Genomic DNA, 27,892 nt, shown 5'->3' with positions numbered 1-27,892 from the left:
TCAATCGTTCCAAAGCATATCCTGTAAAAATCCCTACACATTTTAATTACATCCTATAGTCTTCAGTGGAGAATTACACTTGTGGGACAAAATATTAAACTTTCATTCTATAAAAAGTAGTTTTCAGGTTTTCTTCTCTTTATGGGGGGGGGATTCATCTCAGAAACAGTGTTTTATATCTTTAGTTGCATCAAGCCTTAACAACCAGCAATCAGCAATGGTATAATTATTCGTTAGTTTCATTAAACTGTCATGAGTTTAGGGCATTGTTCCTGTGAAGAGCCCACCAATTGTCCTTGGACAAATGTTTATGCAGAAATTCTGGGAAGATACTAACCAAGACTCATCAGAGTGCAAGGGAAAAAAAAAAAAAGAGAGAGATGAGAGACAGAATTGGATTCTTCAATTCGGAGGTCCTTTCAGAAAACTGTTCAAAAGAAAGGGAAATATACAGGAAACAAACTGAAAGTTGCTGACGGGGAGGTGAGGTGGGGGAATGGGGTAATTGCCCAATGGGCATTAAAGATGGCACTTGATGGAATGAGTGCTGGGTGTTGTCTGCAGCTGATGAATCACTAAATTCTACCCCTGAAACTAATAATACAGTATATGTTAATTAAATTGAATTTAAATTTAAAAATTTTTTTTAAATGAAAGGGAAATATGTTTGAAGACTAAAAAGAGATGATTTCTGAAATAAGTCACACAAGGCTTTAGCCATAAAAATAGAATTTTAGAGAGCCCTACATTACTAAATTTTCAAAATGAGTATTATGTTAATGACCACATTGACCATGAAATTAGACCTCACATTATCTTTTAGATATGTCAAAACAGAAATTCAAAGCTCAACTCAGAGCTACTAAGGCAAAAGGTACTTCGCAAAAAAAAAAGAAAAAGACAGGTTTGTCAAGTTAGTAGGATAGTGTTTCCTATTGAGTGGAGTCGGTTTCAATTCTGAGTCACTAAGCAAAAATTAGAAAGGAAATCAATACCATTTTTACTCTTGAAAAGACATCATGTATTCAGCAGGGACTTCCCTTTTAGGTAGCTGAGCTAGTATTCAAGCCCCTGCTCCTGCTATAATACCTAATTAGATAAATATCAGCAACTCACAGGGGACTTTATGTTCTTGCTACTTACCATAGCCACTAGAGGGTATCCATCCTTTCCTTCCAACAAAGGTTTTAAATTGTCAACATGGAAGAATAGACTTTCCTGCAAATGCTACAAACAGATCACAGTAACCACATTTCTCTGTATGATAAAGGGAGGTTTAAGCCTAAAGAAAGGCCACTTACGACACACCTGGTGAAGCAGAGTCAGCCCCATCAGCACAGAGGAAAAGCTAAGTCCAAAATGGTGTTAAGGGTGTTAAGCCGCTGACAAGTCAGTGCGTCCTAAACCACTTCCTTTTTCCAGGATTCTCTATCACCTCGAATTCAGAGACCGTGCTGCTTGTCAAGAGATAATATAATCCTCCAGCACTGCTACTTGAAAACTAGCTTTACTCATGGTTTAGTAAAACTAGTTAAGAGATGACTGCCTGCTTCTCAGTCAAACTGTCACCCAAACCCTAACCTTTTGCAGCTCTTTGAAAAGTAGGTGGTCATTTGCATCGACAGGGATGGAACTGGAGGGGATTATGCTAAATGAAATAAGTCAAGCAGAGAAAGACGATTATCATAGGGTTTCACTCATATGTGAAATATAAGGAATAGCACAGGATAACCACAGGGGAAGGGAGGGAAAACTGAATGGGAAGAAATCAGAGAGGGAGACAAACCACGAGAGACTCTGGACTCTGGGAAACAAACTGAGGGTTTCAGAGGGGAGGGGGTGGGGGGATAGGGTAACAGGATGATGGGTATTAAGGAGGGCAAGTGTGGTGATGAGCACTGGGTGTTATATGCAACTAATGAATCACTGAACAGTACATCAAAAACTAATGATGTACTCTATACAGTGGCTAACTGAACATAATAAAAAAAAAATTTAAAGAAAGAAAAAAAATGAAAAGTAGGTGGTACGACTACTTCACATAAGATCAAAGGTTCATCTCTTCTGTTATTATATTTATCATTCTTTACATTTTTCCAGATTAAAAAAATGGCTAAGGCTTTAAAATATTTTTTTAAATGATAATAATGCTGTATTGCTGCCCTGCTAACTGGAAAGCATAATGAACAATACAATTTAGAAGTTCAGAGGATAATTAGAAATGTAAGTGTCCATGTATTCCATGCCAGCTCTGCTGTTTCTTACCACGGTGTCTCCTTCTTTCAGCTTCTGGCCGGACGCTGGCCTTTTGATCACAATGACTTTGGCGTATTTCTTTGCAAGCTGTTCCCCTTTTTGCAAAAGTCCTCAGTGGGGATCACCGTCCTCAATCTCTGCGCTCTCAGTGTTGACAGGTAATGTGGTTCTCTCCCTCCACTCTTGTTAGGTTTCGAAAAGCATTTTTCTCAAAAGGAATAGAAGTCAAGGAGGCTTGAGAGTTGGTGCCCAGGACAATTGTTAGTTTCAAGTGAATTAAAATATGAACAATCTAACCCTACTGTTTAGAATCGCTTTACACATTTGCTGATCTTTAGCCATCTTTAGCTCAGACAATTCGTATCTAGAGCATTTTGCCAGTTATAGCCATTTGGCACCCTATGACAACAAAGGAGAAATGCACATATTGGATGGAAAGAACCTTGGAAAAGGAGATTTTAGGACATGCAAATGCTATATTTTCAATGGTAGATTTCTCATTAGAAAATAGAAGATACCATTCAATTATATGTATAATACTTGATCACTTGAGCTGAGTGGTGAATATATAATATTGTTATATTTTTTTCTATGTGTCTTTCAATGCCTGAAATATTTCACAATGTTTAAAAAGAGGGCAACAACAGAAGCACTCCTTGATCTGATTCTGAAAAACCTATCGAGTATCTCTAAGTCTTTCTGGAATTCTCCTCAAACAGAGATGTCAAAACTTCTCTAAAGAAGTCCTTCTAGATGGTATTTTCTGCACCTCCTAACTTTCATAGCAGTAACTATAAAGAATGAAGTTAGGAACTTTATAACACAGTCTATAATGTTCCTTTATATTGAATATTATCCTATGCAAATGCTCTTTAATGTCCTTTTTAATTGATTTACCACAATTTAGAAGAGGTTTCCATTTTTTCTCTCTCACACTCTGGCAATCATTCTGTCAGAGAAACTGAGTGCCATCATCATAGAAATAAAAGACTCCCTTTCTTAAAGAACATTTAAGCCTTTACAGATATTCTGTTATCTATCATCTGCAATTACTTTGGGGGACCAAATCATTATTGTTAAAACATAAAAATACTCATTCCATCAGTAAATGAAAATTATCATGGCACCTTTGTTATAAATGTATGCCTGGAATAACTGTGAAACACAAAACAAAATGTTTAACAGTGTTATTAAAAATAAATGTATTGCAAAAAAATGTATTGCTGAAATTACAACACACAAAAAATTCCTTTAAGTAGTTTAAAATGTCATGATGCTGCTGACGAAAATGCTGCCGATGCAGTGGTAAACACAAGCTCAGAGAGCATTTCTCCCTTATTAGTCGGATTCTCCGTAGTTCGCAGGAAAACCTGAGGTCTGGGTGCTTTTCTTCTCCATCACAGCAGACATTAAGGGCCGCTGTATGAACACATTTACAGAGGGTAGTTGGCCACTGTGTCCCTTACACTTGAAGAAATAACAGACTATTTTACCCTTGGCCATGTCCTAAGAAATTGAGTAAGCATTTATAAACTGGATTTTATTCACTAATGAATTCTCACTCTGCTGTTCCTACTGCTAGCATCCCAATAACACTATTTCGTCTTGTATTCAAAGTGTTGTAGTATCTAAAAATTAAAGCATTTAAATTATATCTCTGACATTACTAATAGGTATAAAATGTTTCCGGTATTTATCAAGTCGTATATTTAGAGATGTAGCTATGTATTCTTATTACAATATCCAATTAAATTTTCAATTACAATATAACTCTAAAATCCCTGTGGGGAAAAGAAATAAGAAAATAATCATGATAGTTTAAAAAAGAATTATGTTTCCTCCATGCATACTCTTCCTATATAATAGTGTTAAATGTTGTAAAGCTACGGTATTTAAAACAGTGTGACACATGGGCACCTGGGTGGCTCAGTCAGTTAAGCGTCTGACTCTTGATTTTGGCTCAGGTCATGATCTCAGGGTCGAGGGATCAAGCCCTGCATTGGGCTCCACTTTGGGTGTGAAGCCTGCTTGGGATTCTCTCTCTCCCTCTCCCTCTGCCCCTCCCTCTGTTCCCTCCTCCCCAGCCTAAAAACAAAAAAAAATAGTGTGGCACATACATTATAAATATACTGAGAAATAAATGGGAAAGCCGGAAATAGGTGTTATAGTGTATGAGAATGTAATATAGACTGAAATCACTTTGAGTATAATGGGGAAAGAAAAAATAGTGCTATTTAGCCATCTGGGGAAAAAAGCATGTTAAAGTCTTATCTTTTACTATATATCAATAATAATATTGATAATAATTACCACTTATTGAGTATTAGTATGTGCTAAGCCCTGTTAAAAATACTTTACAGAAGTTCTTGTCCTTGGTCCTTACGACACCACCTTGTGATGGTCTTGTAATCACCCTCACTTTATAGTTGAGGGAACTAAGGTTGGAAGAGGTTAACCAAGGCCATTTGGTGACCAAATGTTGGAGCCAGTAATCAACTATAAGTAATCCGCCTTGTTAATCACTATGCTCCAGCATGTAAAAACTCAAGCCGTATAGAAGAAAGTAGACTAACATCTTTTTGATCACTAGAAAAGGAGGACTTTTTGAACTTAAAAAGGATGGCAGAAACTCTGAATATAATTATAAAAGGATTTCAGGACATAAAACTTTAAAACATGAAGATCAAGCATTCATAAATTTAAAAAACAAATAAAGAAGCTGGGGGAAATATTTGCAGCAAATACTTGTTACAAAACTACAACATGTTAATATACTTGGTAATTAAGGAGGCCATACAGATAGTAATTAAAATCATAAGACTTCCATATAAAAGGGGCATGAATATAAAAATACCAAAGAAGAAACTTAAATGACTAATTAACATATGAATAATGTTCATGTAATCAAAGAAATTCCAATTAAGAAAACATGTTTCTCAATATCTGTAGGAGTAGAGATTTAAACAGCCCTTCAGGAAGGTAAAATCCTACAAATGCTTTCACCTTCTGACCCAGTAATTACAATTTTTAGGATGGATTCTAAGAAAACAATCCAAAAAATTTGAACAGAGAATTCATGCACAAAAATGTTCTTTATAAAATTATTTACAGGAAAATATAGCAATCTCATTGCCCCATGTTAGGCCAATGGATAAGGAGGTTAAATATAACTGACATGTATAGGTATATGAATATAAAATTCCTTGAAGGAAACATGACAAATAGTAGTAGTAGTTATATCTAGGGGTGGGGTGATGGGTATTTGTAATGTTCTAGGAGTAGAACATTATTTACTGAAAGTGTATTTACTTTTATTGCCTGTTACCCATTTTCCTTATTTACTCTATGCCACTTTATACATTTTATTTATCTCATTTATGTAGCTCATTCCTGTGACCTGTGTTCTATATCAAGGCTAATTTTCTATGGGCAGGCAGCTCTAAAGCACAAGCACATAGGCAATAAACATGAACACAGAAGCTTCTGTACATGGAGAAATACATGTACCTGCCCAGCCCAGAGCTGCTCCTATCCCTATTGTTGCCTTTACAAAAACACCATCATATTTGGGAAAATATCATTTTATTAAAAAATTAAACTTTGTCCCAAAGGCTTTAAAAACCAGGATGATAACGAGCGCTGGGAAAGAGGAACCCAGCATCCTAAAAGAAAACTGCACTTCTGAGGAAACATCCAACCAAAAGCCAAAGCCAGACAAGATCAGCATATGACAAAAAAGAATGAGAAACAGAATGAAGACAAGGACAATTCTTGTTTCCTATAAATAATAACATCTTTTTTAAGACATGTAAGTAAAATCCCCTGAGAGGCATGGATAAAAAGAGAAGCCAAAAGAGAGGAAGAACTCATGATCAGGGAAATGCAAATCAAAACCATGATGAAATATCACCTCCCACCTGTCAGAATGGCTGATATCAAAAAGACAAGAAACAATAGGTATTGGCAATAATGCAGAGAAAAAGGAACCCTGTGCACTGTTGGTGGGAATGTAAATTGGTGTGGCTACTGTGGAAAACAGTATGGAAGTTCCTCAAAAAATTAAAAATAGAATTACCATATGACCTAGCAATTCCACTTCTGGGTATTTATCCAAAGAAAATGAAAACACTAATTTTGAAAAGATATATGCAGCCCTATGTTTACTGCCACATTATTCATAATAACCAAGATGTGGAAACAACTTGTGTCTATCCATGGATGAATGGATAAAGAAGATGTGGTAGATATAAACAATGGAAGATTATTCAGCCATAAAAAAGAATGGATCTTGCCATTTGTGACAACATGGATGGTCTTTGAGGGCATTATGTTAAGTGAAATAAGTGAGACAGAGAAAGACAAATACTTATGATCTCACTTATATGTAGAATCTAAAAAACAAAACAAGCAAAATTAAGCAAAAAACAAGCTCATAGATACAGAGCACAGGTTAGTGGTTGCCAAAGGGCAGGGTGGTGGGGGTGAAATGGCTACAGGGGTCAAAAGGTACAAACTTCCAGTTATAAAATAAATAAATCATGGGATGTAATGTACAGCATGATGACTAGAGTTAATACTGTAATACATATTTCAAAATTCCTAAGGGAGTAAATCTCAAAAGTCCTTACCACACACACACAAAATTCTATAACTATGTGTGGTGAGGGATATTAATTAGACTTATTGTGGTGCTCATTTCATAATGTACACAAATACTGAATCATTATGTTGTACACCTGAAACTAATATGTCTTACATCAATTATACCTCAATACCAATAAATAAATAAATGTTTTAAAAAGAGAGAAGAAAGAATTTGCTTGGTTTGGTAAGCAATGTAGGCAAATTGTCATCCTTGTGATATATGTTCTTGTGAGAAAATTTAGAGTATATTTTGTGAACTGTGTTATGTGGCATAGTTATAGTGGTCCCTTTTATATTTTATGTAAGTCTAGGTACTCAATTTTTAGTTGAAAAAGTATTTTAAGGCACTTATTCCTTAGTGACATATTGTATAATAAATTATCCCTAGATGGAGAAGCATAATTCATAATTTAGTTCCACAGGGGCTCAGGCAGGAAGGGGATGATGCACAGAAATGAAGAATAAAGCCCAGCTGCTGACCCTTAGGAGTCTTCACACTTGTGGAGACAGCAACCTGAGGACAAGGGAAAAGGAAATACATGAAGGTATTTAGGCTACAGGATGCCTAAATCACCTAAATCATCAAAACCCTGCATTGTTCTTCCCTCTCTTTCTTCCTTGGGGGAATCTCAAGCAACCATTTTGCACAGTTTCATTCTCCCCAGTAGAAACTCTACTGTCATGGGGTGAGGGGGGTTGGGGCATGGAGGGGATGGAGGGGATAGAGGGAATCGGTCATAAGTTCTCATGTCAGGTGTAGGCTCACCTCACCTTACCACATCCTCCCCGCTCCCATCTCATGCATGGAGAAAAATGAACTAAATGTTCCATCACAAATTATCAGTTGTGTATCCAATGACATGTTCTTGGTTAAAAGAAGGAAAGAGGAAATGGCGTCAAGTGTCTATTTCATTAAGACTTGGGCTTAGTTTTAGATCAAGACGATAAACCATTTTAAAATTCCACTGCCACAAAAATCTGTCTTAATCTAGGAGGTTTTCCTTGGTAATAAACTCAACACTCTTTGTTCCCTGGATCCTTTTTTATTACTTTTACATTTCATTTGGTACTGACTCTAAGCTTTGGGACCTGAATGTAGGGAATCTATTTTGACATTTCTATTTCAAAAGCTTTCACACTAGAGAATGAATCATTCACACTTAATTCCAGAAGATAAGATACCATTTGCTTTGGGCCTCGATTTGGTTGCATTATATTCTACTAAAAATAAGAAAATCCCTCTTTACTTTTTTTTTTTTTAGAAAATCCCTCTTTAAAAAAATAAAAACAAAACAAGAAGTAAAAAGAGGGAAATTGGAACCTATTACAAAACAATTTGCAGTTTGGGAATCCCTGCTTTCCTCTTAAGAGCTGAATGAATCAAATTACAGTTCAGGAAGAGTTCCCATGATTTTTTAAAATACATTTTAAATATATCTCTCATTTCAGAGTTGTTTTTGAGAGAAAATAATGAGAGAAAATATATATCCAAGTTCTATACAATTTCTTTATTACTTTATTGATTATTCGATGAATATGGAATACAGAAAGATGAAAGAAAAAATCTAGCTGTCTCACTATCAGCTTTTAATCTGAATAAAGTAAACAAGAAAGTAAGAGGAAACCCATGACTTGCCCCAGAAAAGATGAGCTCTCATTGTTAATATCGACTATGGACCTGCCTCAGCTCTACCTTTTCACTAATTCCTCCTCAAATCTAACTTTTATTGATTTTTACTTTGCATCCTTAGTCACTTAAGAAAAAGATAAAACAGGAATTTCAAAAAAGACTGAGGAAATTTAGAAACAATTTTGACCTCTACTCAGCTTTATCAGTGAAATTTTTTTTTAATGCTACGGCAATATACTTCTAACCTGAATGAATTTTTCCCAAAAAAATAGGACTAATCAGCCATTACCAACAATTAAAATAGGTATTTTTGCATGCCATAAGTGACAAATTTCAGATGTTACTTTGAGTTTGTTTGGGGGGAAAAAAGACGAGGCAGAATGGAAGGGGAATTCAATGCTGTTCTTTGTAAAGTTAACTGTCATGTTTAAAGTGGAAAATGATGGGGTCTGACCAGTAAAAAGGTCTGGGTACAGCTCTAACTTGTAGTTAAAAATTGCCTGTGGAAGGAGGCTGTAAAAATATAAAACTCTCTTAACAACTGCTCCAGGAAGGATGTATAATTAGATACCTGGAAAAGTTGCAGAGACCTATGAATAAGGCAGTTTTGTTTGATAAGCCTCAAATTCAAAAGTCAATGTAGGCTCTTCATCCCAGCATTTCAAGTAATTGCTCAGTGGTCTCTATGATGTTCTCAAAGGTTTATCCTAAGTCAAGAAACATGAAAGTGGTTTTCTGGAAAACTGCATTTTTAGAGTCAGACTTGATTTGTCCTTATTCTCCTGGTGATATGATTTCCTTTTGCTGCATGACAGTAGGGGAAACATGAAAGGGGAGTCAAAGCCAGAAGAGAGAACCCAGGGTTGGGACAGAGCAAAGCCAACGCTGACTATAGGGCAACTTGGGATCTCATTTTGGGGTCTGTGCCCTGTTGCACATAGTTATGTATTCTTTTATCTTAATCCTATTGACAAGATCCAGCAACTGGTTAATTTTGTTATCTTATTTTTCTTTGATAACAATCTACCCCCAAACTTAGCAGCTTTAGACAACCACCATTTTATTATTATCTCACCATGTGGTGGGGTAGGAATTTGGGCAATTCTTCTGCAACTTGTCACTTCGCCTGGGTCTTTTGGTGGATTTCAGCTGGTGGCTAAGCCTGTCTCTTGGGTCCAAGACACATGACTAGCCCATTGGCAAAAACAGCTGGAAGTCTGAGCTCATCAGAGCCTCACTCCCTCTCCTGTAGTCTAGCACCTCTCAGCACATCCTCTGAGACAGGCCCAAGGCTCCAGGGTGGAGTTGCAGCTCTGCTCAGAGGCCAGGCCCACAACCCACAAAGCATCCTTCCAGCTCTACTTAGCGGGTCCAAGCAGTCACAGGCCAGCCCAATTGAAAGACTCAGTTGAAGGGGTGCCTGGGTGGTTCAGTCGTTAAGCATCTGCCTTCGGCTCAGGTCATGATCCCAGGGTCCTGGGATCGAGCCCTGCATTGGGCTCCCTGCTCCACGGGAAGCCTGCTTCCCCCTCTCCCACTCCCCCTGCTTGTGTTCCCTCTCTCGCTTGTCTCTCTCTGTCAAAAAATAAATAAAATCTTAAAAAAAGAAAGAAAGACTCTGTTGAAGAAGTGTGAAAGTACTCACCGCTATGTTTTAATCCACCATGCCTGGTTTCTCTTTCAAATTCTTCCTGCTGGTATTTTGCCTCCAAACCTTTGTATGGCAGTTGGTTTGTCTATCACATAAGAGGCATAAATCATAAACAAACATTACAAATGATTGCATTTGCTGTTAGTTAAAAATGTGCATAGGTAAGGATAGAAGCAAAGACTTAATGGAAGTGGCAGAACTGAAGGGAAAATAATAAATTCTAATGTAGGCAGGTATTGATAGGCACCTGATAGAAACTTTTTTAAAGTACTTCAGCTACTGTGTCCTTCTCTGATTCGATAATCCCACTCAAGATAATTAATCCAAGAAAATCATTCAAAAAGAGAAAAAAAACTACATGTACAAACATATTTATAGATGGGTAATTCACAACCTTGAGACACTAGAATCGATGTGAACTTAGGAGAAATATTTAAGTAAACTGTATCAATATACAGTTATACTGTGTAGCTATTAAACTAATAAATGCCATGCTTCTGTAGAAGCATAAGGGTGTTTTTTTAAAGATTTATTTATTTGAGAGAAGAGAGAGGGAGCAAGCTGGGGGGGGGGGGGGAGGGGCAGAGAGACAGGGAGAGGATCCCAAGCAGACTCCCCACTGAGAACTCAGGGCTCCATCCCAGGACCCTGAGACCATGACCTGAGCTGAAATCAAGAGTCGGATGCTCAACTGACTGAGCCACCCAGGCACACCAGGGGCATTTTTTATAATGAAAAGTGGATAAAACTAAAAATAAAATTGTAATTGATATGACTATAATATATACTTAGATTATGCTTATGCAAATAGAAATAGACAAAGAATAAGAGGAAATAAAAATGGATTTTATTGAAGCAGTACCTTTTGAATTTGTTTTATTTTATATTGTTTTAAAGCACATTCAATAATAAATATTTTAAAATTTAGTGACCATCCCAGATGGTACCTCAAAAATTCAAAAACATGCATTAAATGCCTTTGGCCTTGAAAACATGTAAGAATATATTTATAGACATATACAGTAACAAACATCTTTACATAAATAAAACACGTAATTTATACTTTTATCTCGGTACATCACATGACATGGCACAAGGTGATGTCATGGGAAAAGACTCCCCTGGGAGTTGGCAGACCAGAGCCCTGGTCTAGGCTCCACACATTCACAGGAGACCAGGCAGAGGATGTAGTAACACTCTAATCCTCAGGTTCCCAACTAGTAGAACATGAAGGGGAGAAAGAGCAGCCCAAGGGTCCCTCATGGGTTTTTTTTAATTATTTGATTCTAGGATTCTAAAAGTAATAGCTTTTTATCTGTTGCCTAGTCAGGGACAGCTTGAAAAATAAGAAAATGCTCAGAATGTAGTGTGTTTTATTGGCGTTAGCCAATAAAGATAAATGCATGGCCAGGAAACAAACAAAGACACTTAATTCAACAGATACTGATTTGGTACCTATTATTCTAGGTATTATGACCAACATATAAAATGTCTGCCCTCATGGAGCTTATATTTTAAAGACAAGGGTGGACATAAGCAATAAACAAAATAAATAAAATATTTGATTGGTTACATGGTAGTAAATGCTATGGAGAAACATAAATCGGTGTGAGCAGGTCAGGATAAGTCTGGAGGGGATTCTGGCAATTTCAAATAGCATATTCAGGGAAGGACCCTGTGAAAAGATATAAGTGAGCAAAGAAGGAGATGAGGAAGCAGCTCTGAGGACACGAGTAGGCATTCCCACTGGGGTGGGAAACCCCTGGGGGATTTCAACAGAGGGATGACGTGATGGACTTCCGAGCTAACAGGCTCACTCTGGGCAGAGTGCAGGAGGACAAAGTGGATGCAGGAAGAATAGTTCGGAAGCTACAGGATAGGTAGTGAGAGGTGGTTGCATTTGGATGCATCATGAAGGAAGAGGTTGCAGGGTTTGCTAAAGAACTGGATTTGTGGTAACGAAGAGAAAAAGAGGAGTGAAAGCTAACTTCAAATTTTGGGCATGAGATGGTAGACTGGAGAGAGGGCAGGGTGGGTGTCATGGAAGAGGACCAGGAGTCTGGCTTGGGTGAGTTCCAATGCCTACCGGATATCGAGTGACCATCTAGGTCAAGCAGTTGGATAGACAAGTCTGGAGCTAGAGGCGAGGTTCTAGGCTAGAGTTATAAATTTGGGAATTAATTATCAGTATTTAGAAAATTTAAATGATACTAAAGCCATGAGACTGGCTGGATCACTAAAAGAAACTGTGTCAATAGAGTAGAAAAGAGGTCGAAGGACTAAGGAGGAATCCAATGCTAAGAGTTTGAGAATTGAGCAGGTTCCAGCCAAGGAGATGAGATGGATCAGTTGGAGAAAAACCAGAAGAATGTAGTAGAAGCCAAGTGCAGAACGCATTTCCAAAAGGAGACATCATTTCTGGACTATCAGTTGTTAGTCGTTGAATCTACACTTGCAGATTTTCTATGGCAAGTGAGGATGTCATATGTATACACCAACTCCACTGAAGGATGTTAATAATCACACCTAGTGAGGAGAACATATTTGCATATATGTATGTTGTATCATAATATTCCAAATAGACACCATTTTTGAAACATCGAGTATTTCTGATTTTCCACACCTTTCCCTGCCTGCATCATCACAAATGATTGTTTCTAATTGTTCTTATGATTGTTTTCTCATCTCATGGAAATGTAATCAAAATCAACGTGATTACAAATGAAAATAATCTAATTCTCAGTCATGTGGGTTTGCTACACTACACACTAAACATTACTTCTGTTTATTTAAAATGTTGAATTTACATTAAATTATAAATATGTAATATTCTGGGAACTCATGGCACATTATAAAATGAAGCTGCTCTCTGAATGTATTCATCATAAGAGCATGTTGACCATATTTTCTTACTCAAACTGCCTTCTATCGCCAATCCTGCCTAAGAAATCTGGCTTTCTTACTCCCTTAGGAGATAAAGCATTTTATTTAAATCACCTTTCCTGATAGTTGCTCTAAGGGAAAGGAGAAAAGAAATAGATATAACTCACTGACAGCCTCAGGATATAGACATCCTGTCTCCATTCCTTTTAGCTTTTATTGGACATCAGGCTGCCAGTCTAATAAGGCAACAAAGAAAAGTAAACAGAAATAAAAAGCAAAATAAATAGCAGTCCTTATCCCACTGGAAATAACCATAAATTTAAAAATGCAACCTTGGCTATATCGTGAAAGGATTTTCTTGGTCTGTTTGCATAGCTGTATTTTATTCTCTTCTGAACTAATCCAGACTTTTTTTTAAAGATTTGTGTCATACACCAATCTTATTTACCCTAAAAATCTTTTGCAAAAGACATTTCTCCAGTAAATCGTGCTATATCTATGCCATGTGGCATCATCGTGCATACCCAAAGTATAGGTTCTAATCTACGGTGAAGAACTAGGTAGCATAATTCCTATGACTTGTGTTTTCATAGATGTACTGAAATGGAACACTAAATATAAGGGATAGAGGTAGCTTGCCTTGGCTTCACTGACAAATCTTTGACGTTAAGTCACATATCCTACAAACCCATGTGCACCTGTCCCCAATGCCTTGGTCTGTTTTACAGTCTTCTTCTGGCATTATCTAATGAAAGCTATAAAAAGAGAATGTTTCCTTTCCATTACAACAGCAAAAAACATTTCAAGAATGAAGCCACAAAAATACCATACCACGTCACAGGTCCCATCTTAATAGTAGGTCTAAAAGTCGTTAGCATCAGACCATCACATTAGGTCAAAGCAGAGTTTCTGAGACCAAACTTTCTCTAGACTTGACATCAAAATGTGCTTATTATTACAAAAATATTGAAGCAAAAAATAAGGTAAACAACTTCTTAATGCCAGTTTGTTTTTTGATTGACATCATTGTTCTGTTACGTTTATGTTCTATATTTTGGTATGAACCATTCTTTTCTATTAGATTGTAAACTCTAAAGATTAGGGACAAAGGTATCTTTAACTCCATTTTATCTATTCTAGCATGGGACCATAATGGGAGAGATACAGTCATTCTTTGACATTTGCCAAAAATGTTTACTTTTTAATGCTGTCACATGGCACAAGGCCACAGTACAAGATGTAGAGTGAGAGTAGAGGAAAGGAGAAGATGATGGACTATTTATGGCTACTCTTCACTTAAGGGTATCTAGATCTACCTCATAGATAATGTTTCAAGTTTCTTTTTTTTTTAAATTTAAATTCTAGTTAGTTAACATACAGTGTAATGTTGGTTTCTGGAGTAGAATTCAGGGGTTCATCACTTACATACAACACCCAGTGCTCATCATAACAAGTGCTATTCTTAATACCCATCACCCAGCTAGCCCATCCCCCACCCACCTCCCTCAAGTTTCTTTTTTAGTATATAAAAAGAAATAAGATATGACCTGAATGAGTACCAGCAGCTTTCACTACTCCTTCCATCATCCAATTCTTCCCCCCATGTAAAAAAACACAGGCAAATCTATCTGATGCTGCCACATTATAACCTGTCACAAGATTTTGCTGAACCCCAAATGAAGATCTCAGACTTAGGCCTGCTGATTCCCAAAGGGGTGGAACTCGTCATGATGCCACTTATTTTTCACATCAGGGCTCACGGAAAGTTTGTAAAAAGCCTATGATTCGTCATTGGCCAAGGGGAAGATCTTTCCAGCATTTCTAATTTCTTTAATTGAAATAAATTTTAAATTTCCTAACAACTACTTTCCTTCACCATCACCCCCCTTTTTTTTTTTCAGGTACAGAGCAGTTGCCTCCTGGAGTCGAGTCCAGGGAATTGGGATTCCCTTGATCACTGCCATTGAGATAGTCTCCATCTGGATCCTTTCTTTTATCCTGGCCATCCCTGAAGCTATCGGCTTCGTCATGGTGCCCTTTGAATACAAGGGTGAACAGCACAAAACCTGTATGCTCAATGCCACGTCAAAATTCATGGAGGTATGGAGAGTATAAAGGAAATTAATTGGGGGGGAAGGGGAGGTCTTCATTTATACTTTACCATCACCAAGACTTGATGGTAGTCTCTACAATGTAGTCTCTACAATACCCAGCGTGGTTTACTCCGTCAGTTCACTCATACACTTTTCAGTTGCGTGAAAAGTACATGTTACAGGAGGGTTTCGCTTCTTGAACAGAATAACTATTTTGTTTTCACTCTTATAGCACAATTGTAGACACGACTGTTGTTCTGCACCAAACAACTCAGAATCTGAAACAAACTTACTCAGTGTTCAATTCAGTAGCACATATACTGAAGCAAACTGAGAAAAAAAGACAGATGTGCTATTTGTTTTTATAATAAGTAATACAGCACAACAATTTCCATCTGACAGGCATGCTGATAGGTATTTTATGTTACTTGGGCAAATGCACATTGCTCACATTTTTTAAAAGATAGATTTATTAACTTAAAGTAGGAAGCCATACTTGCCTGTACTTATATTCGTACAAATTCTGCATGTAATATACAAATAACATAAATTTGCAGAACTTCTTAAAAAGTGTTTTAGTTTGGGGCGCCTGGGCGGCTCAGTTGGTTAAGCGACTGTCTTCAACTCAGGTCAGCTCAGGTTATGATCCTGGAGTCCTGGGATGGAGTCCCATATTGGGCTCCCTGCTCAGCAGGGAGTCTGCTTCTCCCTCTGACTCTACCCCCTCTCATGTGCTCTCTCTCTCTCTCTCATTCTCTCTCTCTCTCAAATAAATAAATAAAATCTTTTAAAAAAAAAAGTGTTTTAGTTTAACAAATTTCCTTGTCGTTTAATATACCTGACCACATTGATGTTTCTCTGAAAAGTTTAATTATGTAACTGAATGTATTGGAAAACATGTTTAAAATGCACATTTCCTTTGCCAAACTAGTCAAATGTGGACTGAGGAGAAAAACCAAAAGGATAACTATTTCTCTTAAATCGGCATAATTTAGTGCTTTGATGTAGGTTTCACGCAGCTCAGATTCCACATTTAATCATTTACAGACACCTCCAGGTATGTTTTCCTAACATGGAAAATTCACAAAATTAGTGGTTTTACAGTTGACCAGTTCTCCTCTTTGGAAATTCGTATTTTAAATTTAAAAGTATTCTTGAACTAGAGGGTATTATGCTAAGCGAAATAAGTCAATCAGAGAAAGACATGTATCATATGACCTCACTGGTATGAGGAATTCTTAATCTCAGGAAACAAACTGAGGGTTGCTGGAGTGGTGGGGGGTGGGAGGGATGGGGTGGCTCAGTGATAGACATTGGGGAAGGTATGTGCTATGGTGAGTGCTGTGAATTGTGTAAGACTAATGAATCACAGACCTGTACCTCTGAAACAAATAATACATTATATGTTAAAAAAAAGAAGATAGTAGGAAGGGAAAAATGAAGGGGGGGAATCGGAGGGGGAGATGAACCATGAGAGACTATGGACTCTGAGAAACAAACTGAGGGTTCTAGAGGGGAGGGGGTGGGGGGGATGGGTTAGCCCGGTGATGGGTATTAAAGAGGGCACGTATTGAATGGAGCACTGGGTGTTATACGCAAACAATGAATCATGGAACACTACATCAAAAACTAATGATGTAAGGTATGGTGATTAACATAACATAATAAAATAAAATTTTAAAAAAAAAGTGCTCTTGAAAACTGCCAAACTGGCAATGGTAAAAATGAAGGTATTCTGTTTATCTACTGACCTTTTTATTAAGTCAGTCTCCATAGTGAAAGAACAAAGTAGATGGCAGGAGGTTATCAGAATTTGGGCACTGGGAATAAGCAATCTAGATACTCCTGACTAAAGTGTTAGAAAGAAGAGGCTCAGTATAAGAAGGGGCTTACTAGGGCGCCTGGGTGGCTCAGTTGGTTAAGCGACTGCCTTCGGCTCAGGTCATGATCCTGGAGTCCCTGTATCGAGTCCCGCATCGGGCTCCCTGCTCGGCAGGGAGTCTGCTTTGCCCTCTGACCCTATCCCTTCTCATGTGTTCTCTCTCATTCTCTCTCTCTCAAAATAAATAAATAAATAAAAAATCTTTAAAAAAAAGAAGGGGCTTACTAGCCTTCAGGAGTTCAATGTCAAGAAGGGGCTTACTAATCATGTGAACTAGACAAAATGAAATGGGCTGTTTTGCAAAGACTGAGTCTCCCGTATAGAGTGGGCAAGCAAAGGCTAGCTACCTTAGGGGGTTTCAGTAACGGGTAGGAGTTCAAACTGATCATTTTTTAGATTCCATTCCAAGCCTGAAGTTTTCAGATTCTTTTTCTCCTCCTGTTCTTTTTTCCTCATTTGATTCCCCAGTTTGTGTTCCATTCTTTCCTCCTCAACTTTGCCCTAACCTAGGCTGGAGGGAGGTCCCCCCACACCCTGGCTGATGACATCAGTTCAAAAGAAATATGTGACCCCTTTCGCTACAGGCCTCTGCAGGGCTGGACTCTGCCCAGACCCCTCAGGGGTCAGCTTCCAGACGCTCTGCAGCTACTTCTGCAGCATTCACACCCGGTCATCAATGCATCTGGAAGACGGGGGTACAAGTGAAGGGGGTGCTCAAAGGAGTGTTTGTGTGCACTTAAACAAAGAGTTCTGATTTTTTTTTTTTTTTTTTTTTTTTGGTTTTTCGACTTCAGTACTGAAATCTTTCTACCGTGTGATGTGGAGAGGGAGATATTTATATGAACACATCTGAATAAACCTACTCCTTTGGTAGTTTGCACTAACCTTAGGATAGAATTCAGGGGTCTGTGAACTTAAATGGAAAAGAAATTACATATTTATTTTCACTAACTTCTAACTGAAATTTATCATTTCCTTTTATTATGAATGTAGACAACAAACCATGATCATATTTAACAAAACCATTATATTTCCACTAATAGAAATAATAGACATTTTCATGTCACAATAACAGTTGGATAATCTTGAAATATCATTTATGCTCATCATTGTTTCAACTTCTGATAGTTATTAGAACCACCATTAGATTTTTCCCTTAATTTGTTAATAAACACCTTTATTACTATATCAGAATTTTATTTTCAATAGTTCAATAGCTGTGTTTAAATGTAATTGGTTACCACTGTAATCTTATTTTATTTTATGCATATAGAAGTGTTATTCTCAGAAAGGATTATAGCCTTCACCAGACATCCAAAGGAATCCATGGCATAAGAACAGTTAAGAACCTCTGCCCAGAACTTTTTTTCCTCAGGAACCATTTATAGATTATTTTAATAGACATGTTACAAATGTAGCCTACTGGGCCTCTTTCTATATTCAGCAACTGTCCAGTTTTTCACAGAGCAGCATGATTATTTTTTACTGTGGGAACTGAGATGATACAGGAGGCCCCATTATCCTTCGTAAATAAACAATCTGGAGAAAGAGCATAGGGAAAAGCATTTCTAAGTTGGTGATTAATTTAGTGGGAGGAAGAATGTAGATATAATTTTCTAATTTCCATTTTTTATTGGGTACTAAATTTTCTCCTTTAAAAAGACATAAAACTGAATAATCCTTGCATTTACAAATCCTGCCCACAAGGAGATAATGCTAACTATGCCTTTAGATAAGATACTCGGCCTCAATAGTTTCCAGGTGATAAGTATTACAACAGTGAGAAAGGGCATGGTTTTTGATGGCTCAAACTGGCCGGCTGCGAGGTCACATAGCAAGCATACCAGGCAAAGGGTTAACTCCCAGGAACCAAAGCTACACAGACAAGCCATTCATAACCTTCGCTGTTACCAAACAAGATTCACATTAAGTACACTTTAACCACAAGGGGCAAAAGGAAACCAGGCACTAGCAAAATTTTGAGGCTCATCAATAAGTAAAGATAAATACATATTCTGTATATCTCAAAATCATGCTTTATGAGCTTTGGAAGGGAATTCTTTTTCTTGACTAGGGCTCTCCCATTGTGTAATTAAAACCAACTTCAGTTCATAAAACGTATCTTTGTCAGGATAATTTATTTTGAAGTGCCATTCCTTCATGTGCTTTTATAAATCCAGGATGATTTTTGGAGTTTCCAATTTAATTGAGTTCTGAGCTTCAGCCCCAAGCCCTTTGCCACAACCAGAGGGCGTGCACATAAAAACATTCCTGCAGGCGTGAAGATTTTGAAGCTACCAGAGGCACTGCCCAATAAATTTAGATTATAATGTCCCTCCTTTTCTCTCCCTTTTCTTCACCTTACAGTTTTACCAAGATGTAAAGGACTGGTGGCTCTTCGGGTTCTATTTCTGCATGCCCTTGGTGTGCACTGCGATCTTCTACACCCTTATGACCTGTGAGATGTTAAACAGAAGGAACGGCAGCTTGAGAATTGCCCTCAGTGAGCACCTTAAACAGGTAAACCTCATAAGCTCGTGAAAATTTGGCCAAGACTGATTTGTCCCAGACAACAGAAAGCCTACATACTGTATTTAGCCGATGTAGCCTGGTTTCCTAAAAATATAGTGTCTTATAACTGTTTTCTTTATAGTTATAATATTAGGAATTTTTTTTTTTTTAGTTCTATTTATTTATTTGACAAAGAGAGACAGCGAGAGAGGGAACAGAAGCAGGGGGAGTGGGAGAGGGAGAAGCAGGCTTCTCACTGAGCAGGGAGCCCAATGCGGGGCTCAGTCCCGGGACCCTGGGATCAATACCTGAGCCGAAGGCAGATGCTTAACGACTGAGCCACCCAGGAGCCCCAGGAATTTCTTTTGTGAATGTGGAGAGCCTGCCGATAAAACAGGTGGCCCTGGGGGCAGGGCCAAATAGAGAGGAATTATTATTTAGTTTGCCAAGAGTATATTCAACATGTGTGTTTGTGTGTCTGTGAATTGAACTGGGCTTCGCACTGTGCCAGGACACAAAGAAGCAAGCTTTGCAGTATTGGTGCAGAAATAAAATACAAACAGTTGGAAAACAGAATCACAAGGTATGTATGGTAGAAGTAGACTGTGTTGTGGGAAGCCAAGGAGGATGTAAGACCAAGTCACAGAGCCACTTGTCATGAATGAGGGAGATTGAACTGTTCATAAAGGATTAATGGGTTTGATGGGGAGGGAGAAGACAGGGCATTTTAGGTGCGAGGACAAGAGCCCAGTAAGAACATGGTGTGGGCAACATGCATTTGGGGTGTGGGAAAAAGAGATGAACCTCATTAGAGAAATATCTAAGGTAAGACTCATGATAGGATATGGGATTGGGTACAGAAAAAGAGGTCAAATTTTTGAGAGCCCCAAAATTGTACATATCAACAGGAGAATGCTGTTGGACCTCCAACCCCCATCCCCAGGCAGCAAATAGAACAGGTACAGCCATGGCTTTAGAGGGCAAACCTTTACACTTATACTTGCTGGCTCTGTGATGTTGGGCAAATTGCTTACTCTCTCGGAACCTCTAGTTCTTCATAAAATATGTATAATAAGGCCTGCATCTTTCTGTACAAATATTAATTCAATTTTAAGTCTTAAAAAATTAAATAAAACGTATATAATAATACATCAAGGGGATTACCTAATGCATATACAGTGTCTAACAGAGCTCAACTCTGGGTAAGTACCCAGAGAATGTTTGATATATATATTAATTCAAAGAGTAAAAGCAGGACTACAGGTAAGTTCTCAGTCTCAGCAGAGATGTAAGAATACCCAACCACACAAAAAGCTAATGAGTTGTTGATGGAGCCAGTAAATCTGCCCTCTACAATTGCCATACACAAACACCATTCTTCATCAGCAACTCCTTTCCACTACTGTACTGATTTTTCTGAGCTTCAGCTTCTTATCTGTAAATTGGGCATAATAGTATATGAATTGATATCACTACAGAAATCAAAGGAATTAAGTGCATACATGTACTTTGTAAAATCTAACATGCATACAAATGGTAGCTATTATCTTTTAGTAAAATTTAACAGAAAAAGTATATTGAGTATGACTTTGTTCAGACATGTTTCAAGGGCTCCAGATGGGAAATATATCAAGCAATTCTTGCCTCTCACTCCTGCAGTGGAGGTAATTAATTAGAATAGATTTGTAAAAAGCAAAAAACAAAAACACAGTGTTTTTCAATGTTGAGTTTTTCATTAGTACCATGATTGAGCCTGTTTAAGCTATGAATGGTACCTGCTCTGAAAATAATTGAATAGGGATTGGTCACGAGGATAATAGGATGCTGCTTCACATTTCCATAGCATTCTTTAAGTTTCCAAAGAGCATGTTATTTGCTTATTTGATTCCTCCAAGCACCCTGTGATATAGGCAGGACAGATGTCCTTATACACTTGTTTTATGAGATTGGCTCATCCAAATGGAGATTAAAACTGAAGTCTTGGTCCTATGAGGCATTGCCTAGTGTCACACCCAAAGCTGTAGCAGGTTCTAACAGCAGGAGAGCAGGCCCGGCTGGGAAGGCCTTCCACTGGGACTGTGGGGAGCTAAGCTCACAGTGAAAAGCCCTGCCACCCTTTGACCAGTATCCAGTATATGGCTCTCGGTCATGCTTCCTGCGTGGTTTTCTCGAATTTCTCTTCATTATTCTGACAGCAACTTTTATCAGTTAGGGATTGTGTTTGGATGCTGGTAGCAGAAAACCCAAAATAACATTGAGTAAAGCAAGTGAAGGTTTCTTCTTTCTCCCACAGCAAAAAAATCAGATGTCACTGGTTCAGTGCTCAAGGGACTCAGAAGCCAGGGCTCAGCTCTTTTGCTGACTTTTCCTTTAGAAGACAGGAGATACAACTCTACCATTATATCAGATTTCCAGGCAGCAAAAAGGGAAAGAATATAGGTCACCTTCGTGTGTGTGCATCAGAGGACTAGCCTCCACTTTTTAGTAGCTTTCCCAGAAACCTCACACAACGATTTCTACTTGATCTCCGTGGTCAGACTGTGTCGGGTGGCCTTGCAGATGATTAGCCCGAGCTCTCTTGCTGCAGCAACAAAATCAAGGATCTGACTGATAATAAGGAAAACCGGAGAATAGATACTGGTTAAGCAAATACCAGACTGCCATGGCAACATATTAATATTAGGTTTTGAAGGATCGTCCTCTTTGAGGATGTGCTCAAGGGAGATAGCCTCTCCCCCAGTACCCTCCTTTTCTCTTTTTCCGGTCATACTGTCTTTCCATGTACACAAAAGTACCCTTTAAAATGAGCCCCTATTCCTACAGATTGGAACTCTTCATTTTCTCAGTTGTTGCTCAGCTTGTATGTTCTCTGAAGCCATAGCCCAGCCTCCCACCCAATAACTCTGAAAGATTAAAGAACTCCAGTCCTTTGGGCTAGAGCAGCAATTGGTGACAACTGCCTTGAAATCTTTCTAAATGGCTCTATTAATCATGTGGGTTTATTGTAGGCTTCCCATACTTAATGCTATATGCTTTGGATTGAACCAGCATTACCCTGCCAAATTCTGTTTTCAATCAATTTTATTTTGACATTAACTGATCCCAGTTACAGACAAGTTGCATTTTATGTTCCTATTTAGGCTTTCAAATGCATGCATTGTAATACTCAAGCATGATGCACACAAATGTCTGGTTGCAGATAATTCCTAACCTATGATTTTTCTGAACCCTACTGCTACCAGCATCCAAATAATCCCTTGAACTCTAAATTATGTAAACCTTCAAACCGAAGTCGGCCCGGGGTCAACATGTCCCAGTCGTTCTAATCGTCATTGCTGATAATCCTTTACCCTCATCCCTCTGTTTGCAAACAAGAGGTCTTTGGAAGCTACATGTCATTAATAAAAGAATTTTAAAAGCAGAAGAACTCCCAATGCTAGCTTTCTTCAACATCAAGAAATGGAGAAAACACATTGCTATTGGCTTTTTCTCTTCTATTCCCTACTTCTGCTTTCTAAATATCTTCATAGATTTGTTCGTTTTTTATCATGCTAGGTTCTGTCACCTTGACTGCCATGCTGTCATTAATGCTAGTTAGGCTTTTAGTTAACCCTTCCCCCCATATAGTCACCTACATGCGCACGCGCACGCGCACACGCACTCAACTCCAGCCAGTTCCCATTTCCCTGACCTGGAACTTCTGTCCTGACCCTAACAACCAGCTTGAGGCCACCATCCTCCCTGGCAGCTGCCCAAAAGAATCATTAGCAACTCCTTGATTAGAAAGTTGGACTTCAAATCTTGACGAGATGGAGGCACTGGGAAGAGCGCTGTTCTGGCCGTTTTTAAAGTAATTCTTTCTCTGCTATCTACTGCTTCCTTTGTGTGGTTCTTTCCTCTAGCAGAAAAACACTAAACTTATTGTACTTTTTTCCCCCTCGCTTTCCTTTAGCGTCGAGAAGTGGCAAAAACAGTTTTCTGCTTGGTTGTCATTTTTGCTCTTTGCTGGTTCCCTCTTCACTTGAGCCGTATTTTGAAGAAAACCGTGTACAATGAGATGGACAAGAACCGATGTGAATTACTTAGGTACGGGCCCGTGTACTCGTTAGGAAATCGGAGTTTCTCCGGTTGTTGAGCTTATAATACTTTTACAAAACCATCTAGTCTACAATCTCATTAGCCCTGAAAATTAAAACTGCAGAGTTGATTATTTTTCTTTCGCTGACATAGCCCGTGACTGATCCCAGAGTTTGTGCGAGCCATATCTGTAATTTTGCGGCACCCCTCCTGGGGCTGTGCGTCATGGTTTGAGCTAACCAAGTGGCAGGTATATCCGTAAATGTTCTGCAGAACTGAAACTGCCACTTAAACAAGGACTTTAAAAAAATTCTGACTGCCACCTATAAGGAATGGCTCCTGGGCAAGAAAAATGCTTATTCTAGGGATAAATGCTAGTTAGCAGATTGAAAAACATTACCGTCTAATTATTCTACTATTTTCTTCTGTTCTAGTTTCTTGCTGCTCATGGATTACATCGGCATTAACTTGGCAACCATGAATTCCTGTATAAACCCCATAGCTCTATACTTTGTGAGCAAGAAATTTAAGAATTGTTTCCAGGTAAGACTGTTTTACACATATCTTTTTAAGGACAACCAAAGGACTACATGAAGTAGCCAACAATCATGGCTAATTTCCAGTAGAGAAGTGAAAATCCTATTTTGTTACCCAGACAGAGGGTCAGATTGTCAGCATAAAGCAATATTGTCAGAAAAATTGTCCAAAAAGCAATACCAATTCAGACAACAAAATATTCAGGGGTTCAAATAAAAAGAACTAACTTAATAACATGTTAATTTTGTATGCTGCTTTATAAAGAAATGCTCAACTGTAAGCTCTAGGCTCCAGAAAATACACACAACCTAGTCATGCCTCACATTATCTTAGATGTTAACCACAGCCTCAACAAAACATGAAATCTGCTGTTAAAAAAGATCTTGCTAAATAATAGGATATTTAATAATAGCCTCTTCAAGAAAAGAAAATGCTTATTGCCCTAGCAATCTGAACTAATGTAATTTCATTTGAAATCAGTTTCCTTCTGTTCTTCAAACTTCCTTGCAGCTAAGCCAATCCATGTCTTCCAGAAGCTCCATGTACTTCTTCCCGAGGTATCATCTCTCCAGTTCCTGGGACGATTAGCATGGCATTAATCCTAACTGGATTTTGTTATCTTTGGCCAGGATGTTTCACCTCAGTTTATGGCACATATTAAGAAGAGTAGTATAGAGGTCAAGGGTGCAGGATCTGGAAGCAAGCAATCTTGATTTACATCACAGCTCTGTACTTGCTAACTGTCTAATTCGGGTCCAGGTGGTACCCCTCCTGCCTCCTCAGTTCGATCATCTGTAAAATCAGATGATCACTGTATCTATCTCATAGGTAGGATAGTGGGTTAATATATGTTAAGCACTTGGAACAATAGTAAGCTCTCAGTAGGAGTTTTTTATTATTAGGGATAGAGAAGAGAGGAAAAACCCCATGGCTCCCCTCATGGAATGGACCATCTAGAAGGAGATAAACATACCAAAGAATCTTACAAACAGGTGAATCTTGGTATAGAAGTTCTAGCCGCTACCTTTTTGAAGTCTACTTGATAATGTTTACAAGTCATGAAGTGCTCTAAGAAAGATTCTGCCCAAGGAAGGATTGACTAAAATGCTGGTCATAATTAATCCATCATATCTGGAATTAACATCCTTTTAATAAATTTACATACTAATTAGAGGGGAAGGGAAAATCAAAGTACAAACTCAGAAATTAAACCTACCTTTTGACTGATCTTCATACAGAGGCAGCATATGCAGGAGAAAGAGCTTAATCTAGAGAGTCCTGGGTTCTAATTCCAGTTCTGCCTATTTCCCCTCTAAGCCTCCCTGTCCTCATTAATAAAATGGGGAAAATAGCACGTACCACCTAAGGCTGTGAGGAGCATCACATGAGGTGCCCAAAGCAGAGAGCCACACAGGTGATGCACTCTGCAGAAATGCCAGGCCCCTCCGGACCCTTCTCCACCCATGCCCACCCCAAGTCATAGGACACGCTCCCTTGGGCCAACATTGCCTTCCCTTCCACTTTGATTTGGTGAATCACTAAAACAAGAAACAAGGAATCTATTTTCTCTTCACTAGAATGGACTGTTGAACTTCTACCTAGAGATTACAGGCTCCATACTCTAGATTACTGTTCAGGCTCACATTCTGTCCTCACATTTTTTGGTAGGAGCCCAAGGCTTCTGTGTTCTGCTGGGAATGGGTTGGTAGGCCCATTTATTAAGAATCTCTTCCTTCCCCCAGTCTTGCCTCTGCTGTTGCTGTTACCAGTCCAAAAGTCTGATGACCTCAGTCCCCATGAATGGAACAAGCATACAATGGAAGAACCATGAACAAAACAACCACAACACAGAGAGGAGCAGCCATAAGGACAGTATTAACTAAACATCTTAAGAGATATTAATCAATAATCCTTCAAATTCTATTGGAGAAAAAAAAAATCACACAGCAACTGTGTTTCCAGAAATCTTTTCTCCAATCCTTCTCCCGTGACTCAGCCCCAAACCCAGAAAAATGCTTTCCAAAACATCGGAGGGTAGACTGGTTTTGGTAACAAATTCAATGAATCTTAATTCTTTAATTTATCTAATTTACATATTCTGCATGTTATATTCCGCACCAAAAAATGGTGGGAGTTGGCAGGGGGAAAGGAGACTGTTCGACTAAATCAGAGGGATATTTACTACTTTTGCATGAAAATAGAGTCTTTGAGTACATAACAGCTTCCCTGGCAGTTCTGTGGAATGTCCAGTGAGAACTGGTTACCATGAAAATTTAGCGAATATGACAAGATTTTCTATTTTTTTGAATTGGCCAGACACAGTAAGGTGAGCAATCAGGTTAATGTTTTTCATGTCACTTTTTTATTTTTAAAACATCAATTCTTAAGCTGCAGCAGATATAGGCACTTAAAGCCCAGACTGATATCCACATGTGGCAGTGTAATAGCTGCTATTCAAAGAATTTTTAAGAACCTATATTTTCTTTTGTAATGGTGTTTCATTACAGGAGATCTGGAGCATATTTTTATGTTAAATTTTAAAATAATGCTTGAATCAAATAGTTCTATTTTTCACAAGCCCAATCTTTTTTACTGTAGATAAATTTATGTAAAATCAGTATCATGTACCAAAATTTAAATGTGTGTATCATTCAACCATACCTAAGACTTTCAGTGGAATGTATTGATGTCTAAAGCACAACTAGTAGAAAGAAACTGAATGTTTTTAGAAGACTTGGAAATTTTCATTGAGGGGTTGTTTTTTTTGGTAATAGTAACATGTATTTGGTAATTGGTAATTGCTATACACATACATATATGTTTTACATATCACCTCATAGTCTCTTGATTTCTCTAAAAATGTTAACTGTCGATAACACTTTTTTGGTCATTCCCTTTTCCATATAAGAAACCATTTCAAAGTGGCCAGCTGAGTTTATCATGTCGGTGAAATATAATTACCCCCATATGCCACCATGAACTTACAGTTCTTCACTTCTCTGGGTTTCCAGTATGAATCTAATCACCTCCCCCACCCCTACTTCTCACATGGTCACCATTTCAAAGGGCCCACAGTGACTTTTGCTGGGCATGTTCCAAGATGTTTACAGACTGTGAGTACAGCAGAAAATCTTTTACTGTGTGTATATAAATATATATAAACAACTGTACATTTCTTTTAGCCAATTTTTCTGTGATTGTCTTTATGGAATGTACTTGTGTGTGTGATATATGCATGTGTGTGATGGTATGTATGAATTTAATGTAATCTAATAATACTGCCCTGCAGTCGTACCACAGGACACACTCTGAGTGGAATCTAAGCGGTTGCTCATCATGACCACTGGCCTTAGTCAGTTTTAATCTATCTGTGTTCATAATTCTTGTGAACATGTCACCATTACAAATGGAATATGGGAGGCAGCATGAATGGGGATGAATCATGGGTTAACAATAGTGTTTGTTTAGCTGGTTGGTGGGTTGGTTTGATAAAACAGCATTTGAGATTGTACTTTTTCCTGTGCTACAGCAAAAGTCATTAAATATTGAAGTATTATATTGTCCTGGTTCCTCAACTCAGTATGCTGATGAAACTGACAAGAGGTCTGATGTTTCCCATCAGACTTCACCAGATTGCTGATGATAAATTAACTAAGCTGACTTGTTGGGCTATATTTTAGCATAGTCATGTATAAAATGATATCAGGTTCCAGTTGATCCAATCACAG

General features: G+C 38.2%; 1 protein-coding gene across 1 annotated transcript in view; it reads left to right on the top strand.

The window, feature by feature from the left end:
* EDNRA (endothelin receptor type A) overlaps nt 1-27,353 on the top strand; it is a 57,589-nt gene extending 30,236 nt beyond the window's left edge. The window contains exons 3-8 of the mRNA XM_021698775.2: nt 2,287-2,414; nt 14,966-15,164; nt 19,407-19,559; nt 23,503-23,636; nt 24,062-24,170; nt 25,907-27,353. Of these exons, the coding sequence (XP_021554450.1) occupies nt 2,287-2,414; nt 14,966-15,164; nt 19,407-19,559; nt 23,503-23,636; nt 24,062-24,170; nt 25,907-26,047 (864 nt within the window). The 3' untranslated portion in view covers nt 26,048-27,353. The remainder of the gene's footprint in view (nt 1-2,286; nt 2,415-14,965; nt 15,165-19,406; nt 19,560-23,502; nt 23,637-24,061; nt 24,171-25,906) is intronic.
* The last annotated feature ends 539 nt before the right edge of the window (nt 27,354-27,892 follow it).

The sequence above is a fragment of the Neomonachus schauinslandi genome, chromosome 2, assembly GCF_002201575.2.
Source record: "Neomonachus schauinslandi chromosome 2, ASM220157v2, whole genome shotgun sequence".
NCBI classification, from domain to species: domain Eukaryota; kingdom Metazoa; phylum Chordata; class Mammalia; order Carnivora; family Phocidae; genus Neomonachus; species Neomonachus schauinslandi.
The sequence above is the reverse complement of the archived record's forward strand: the minus strand, read 5'-3'. Positions and strand labels throughout refer to the sequence as shown.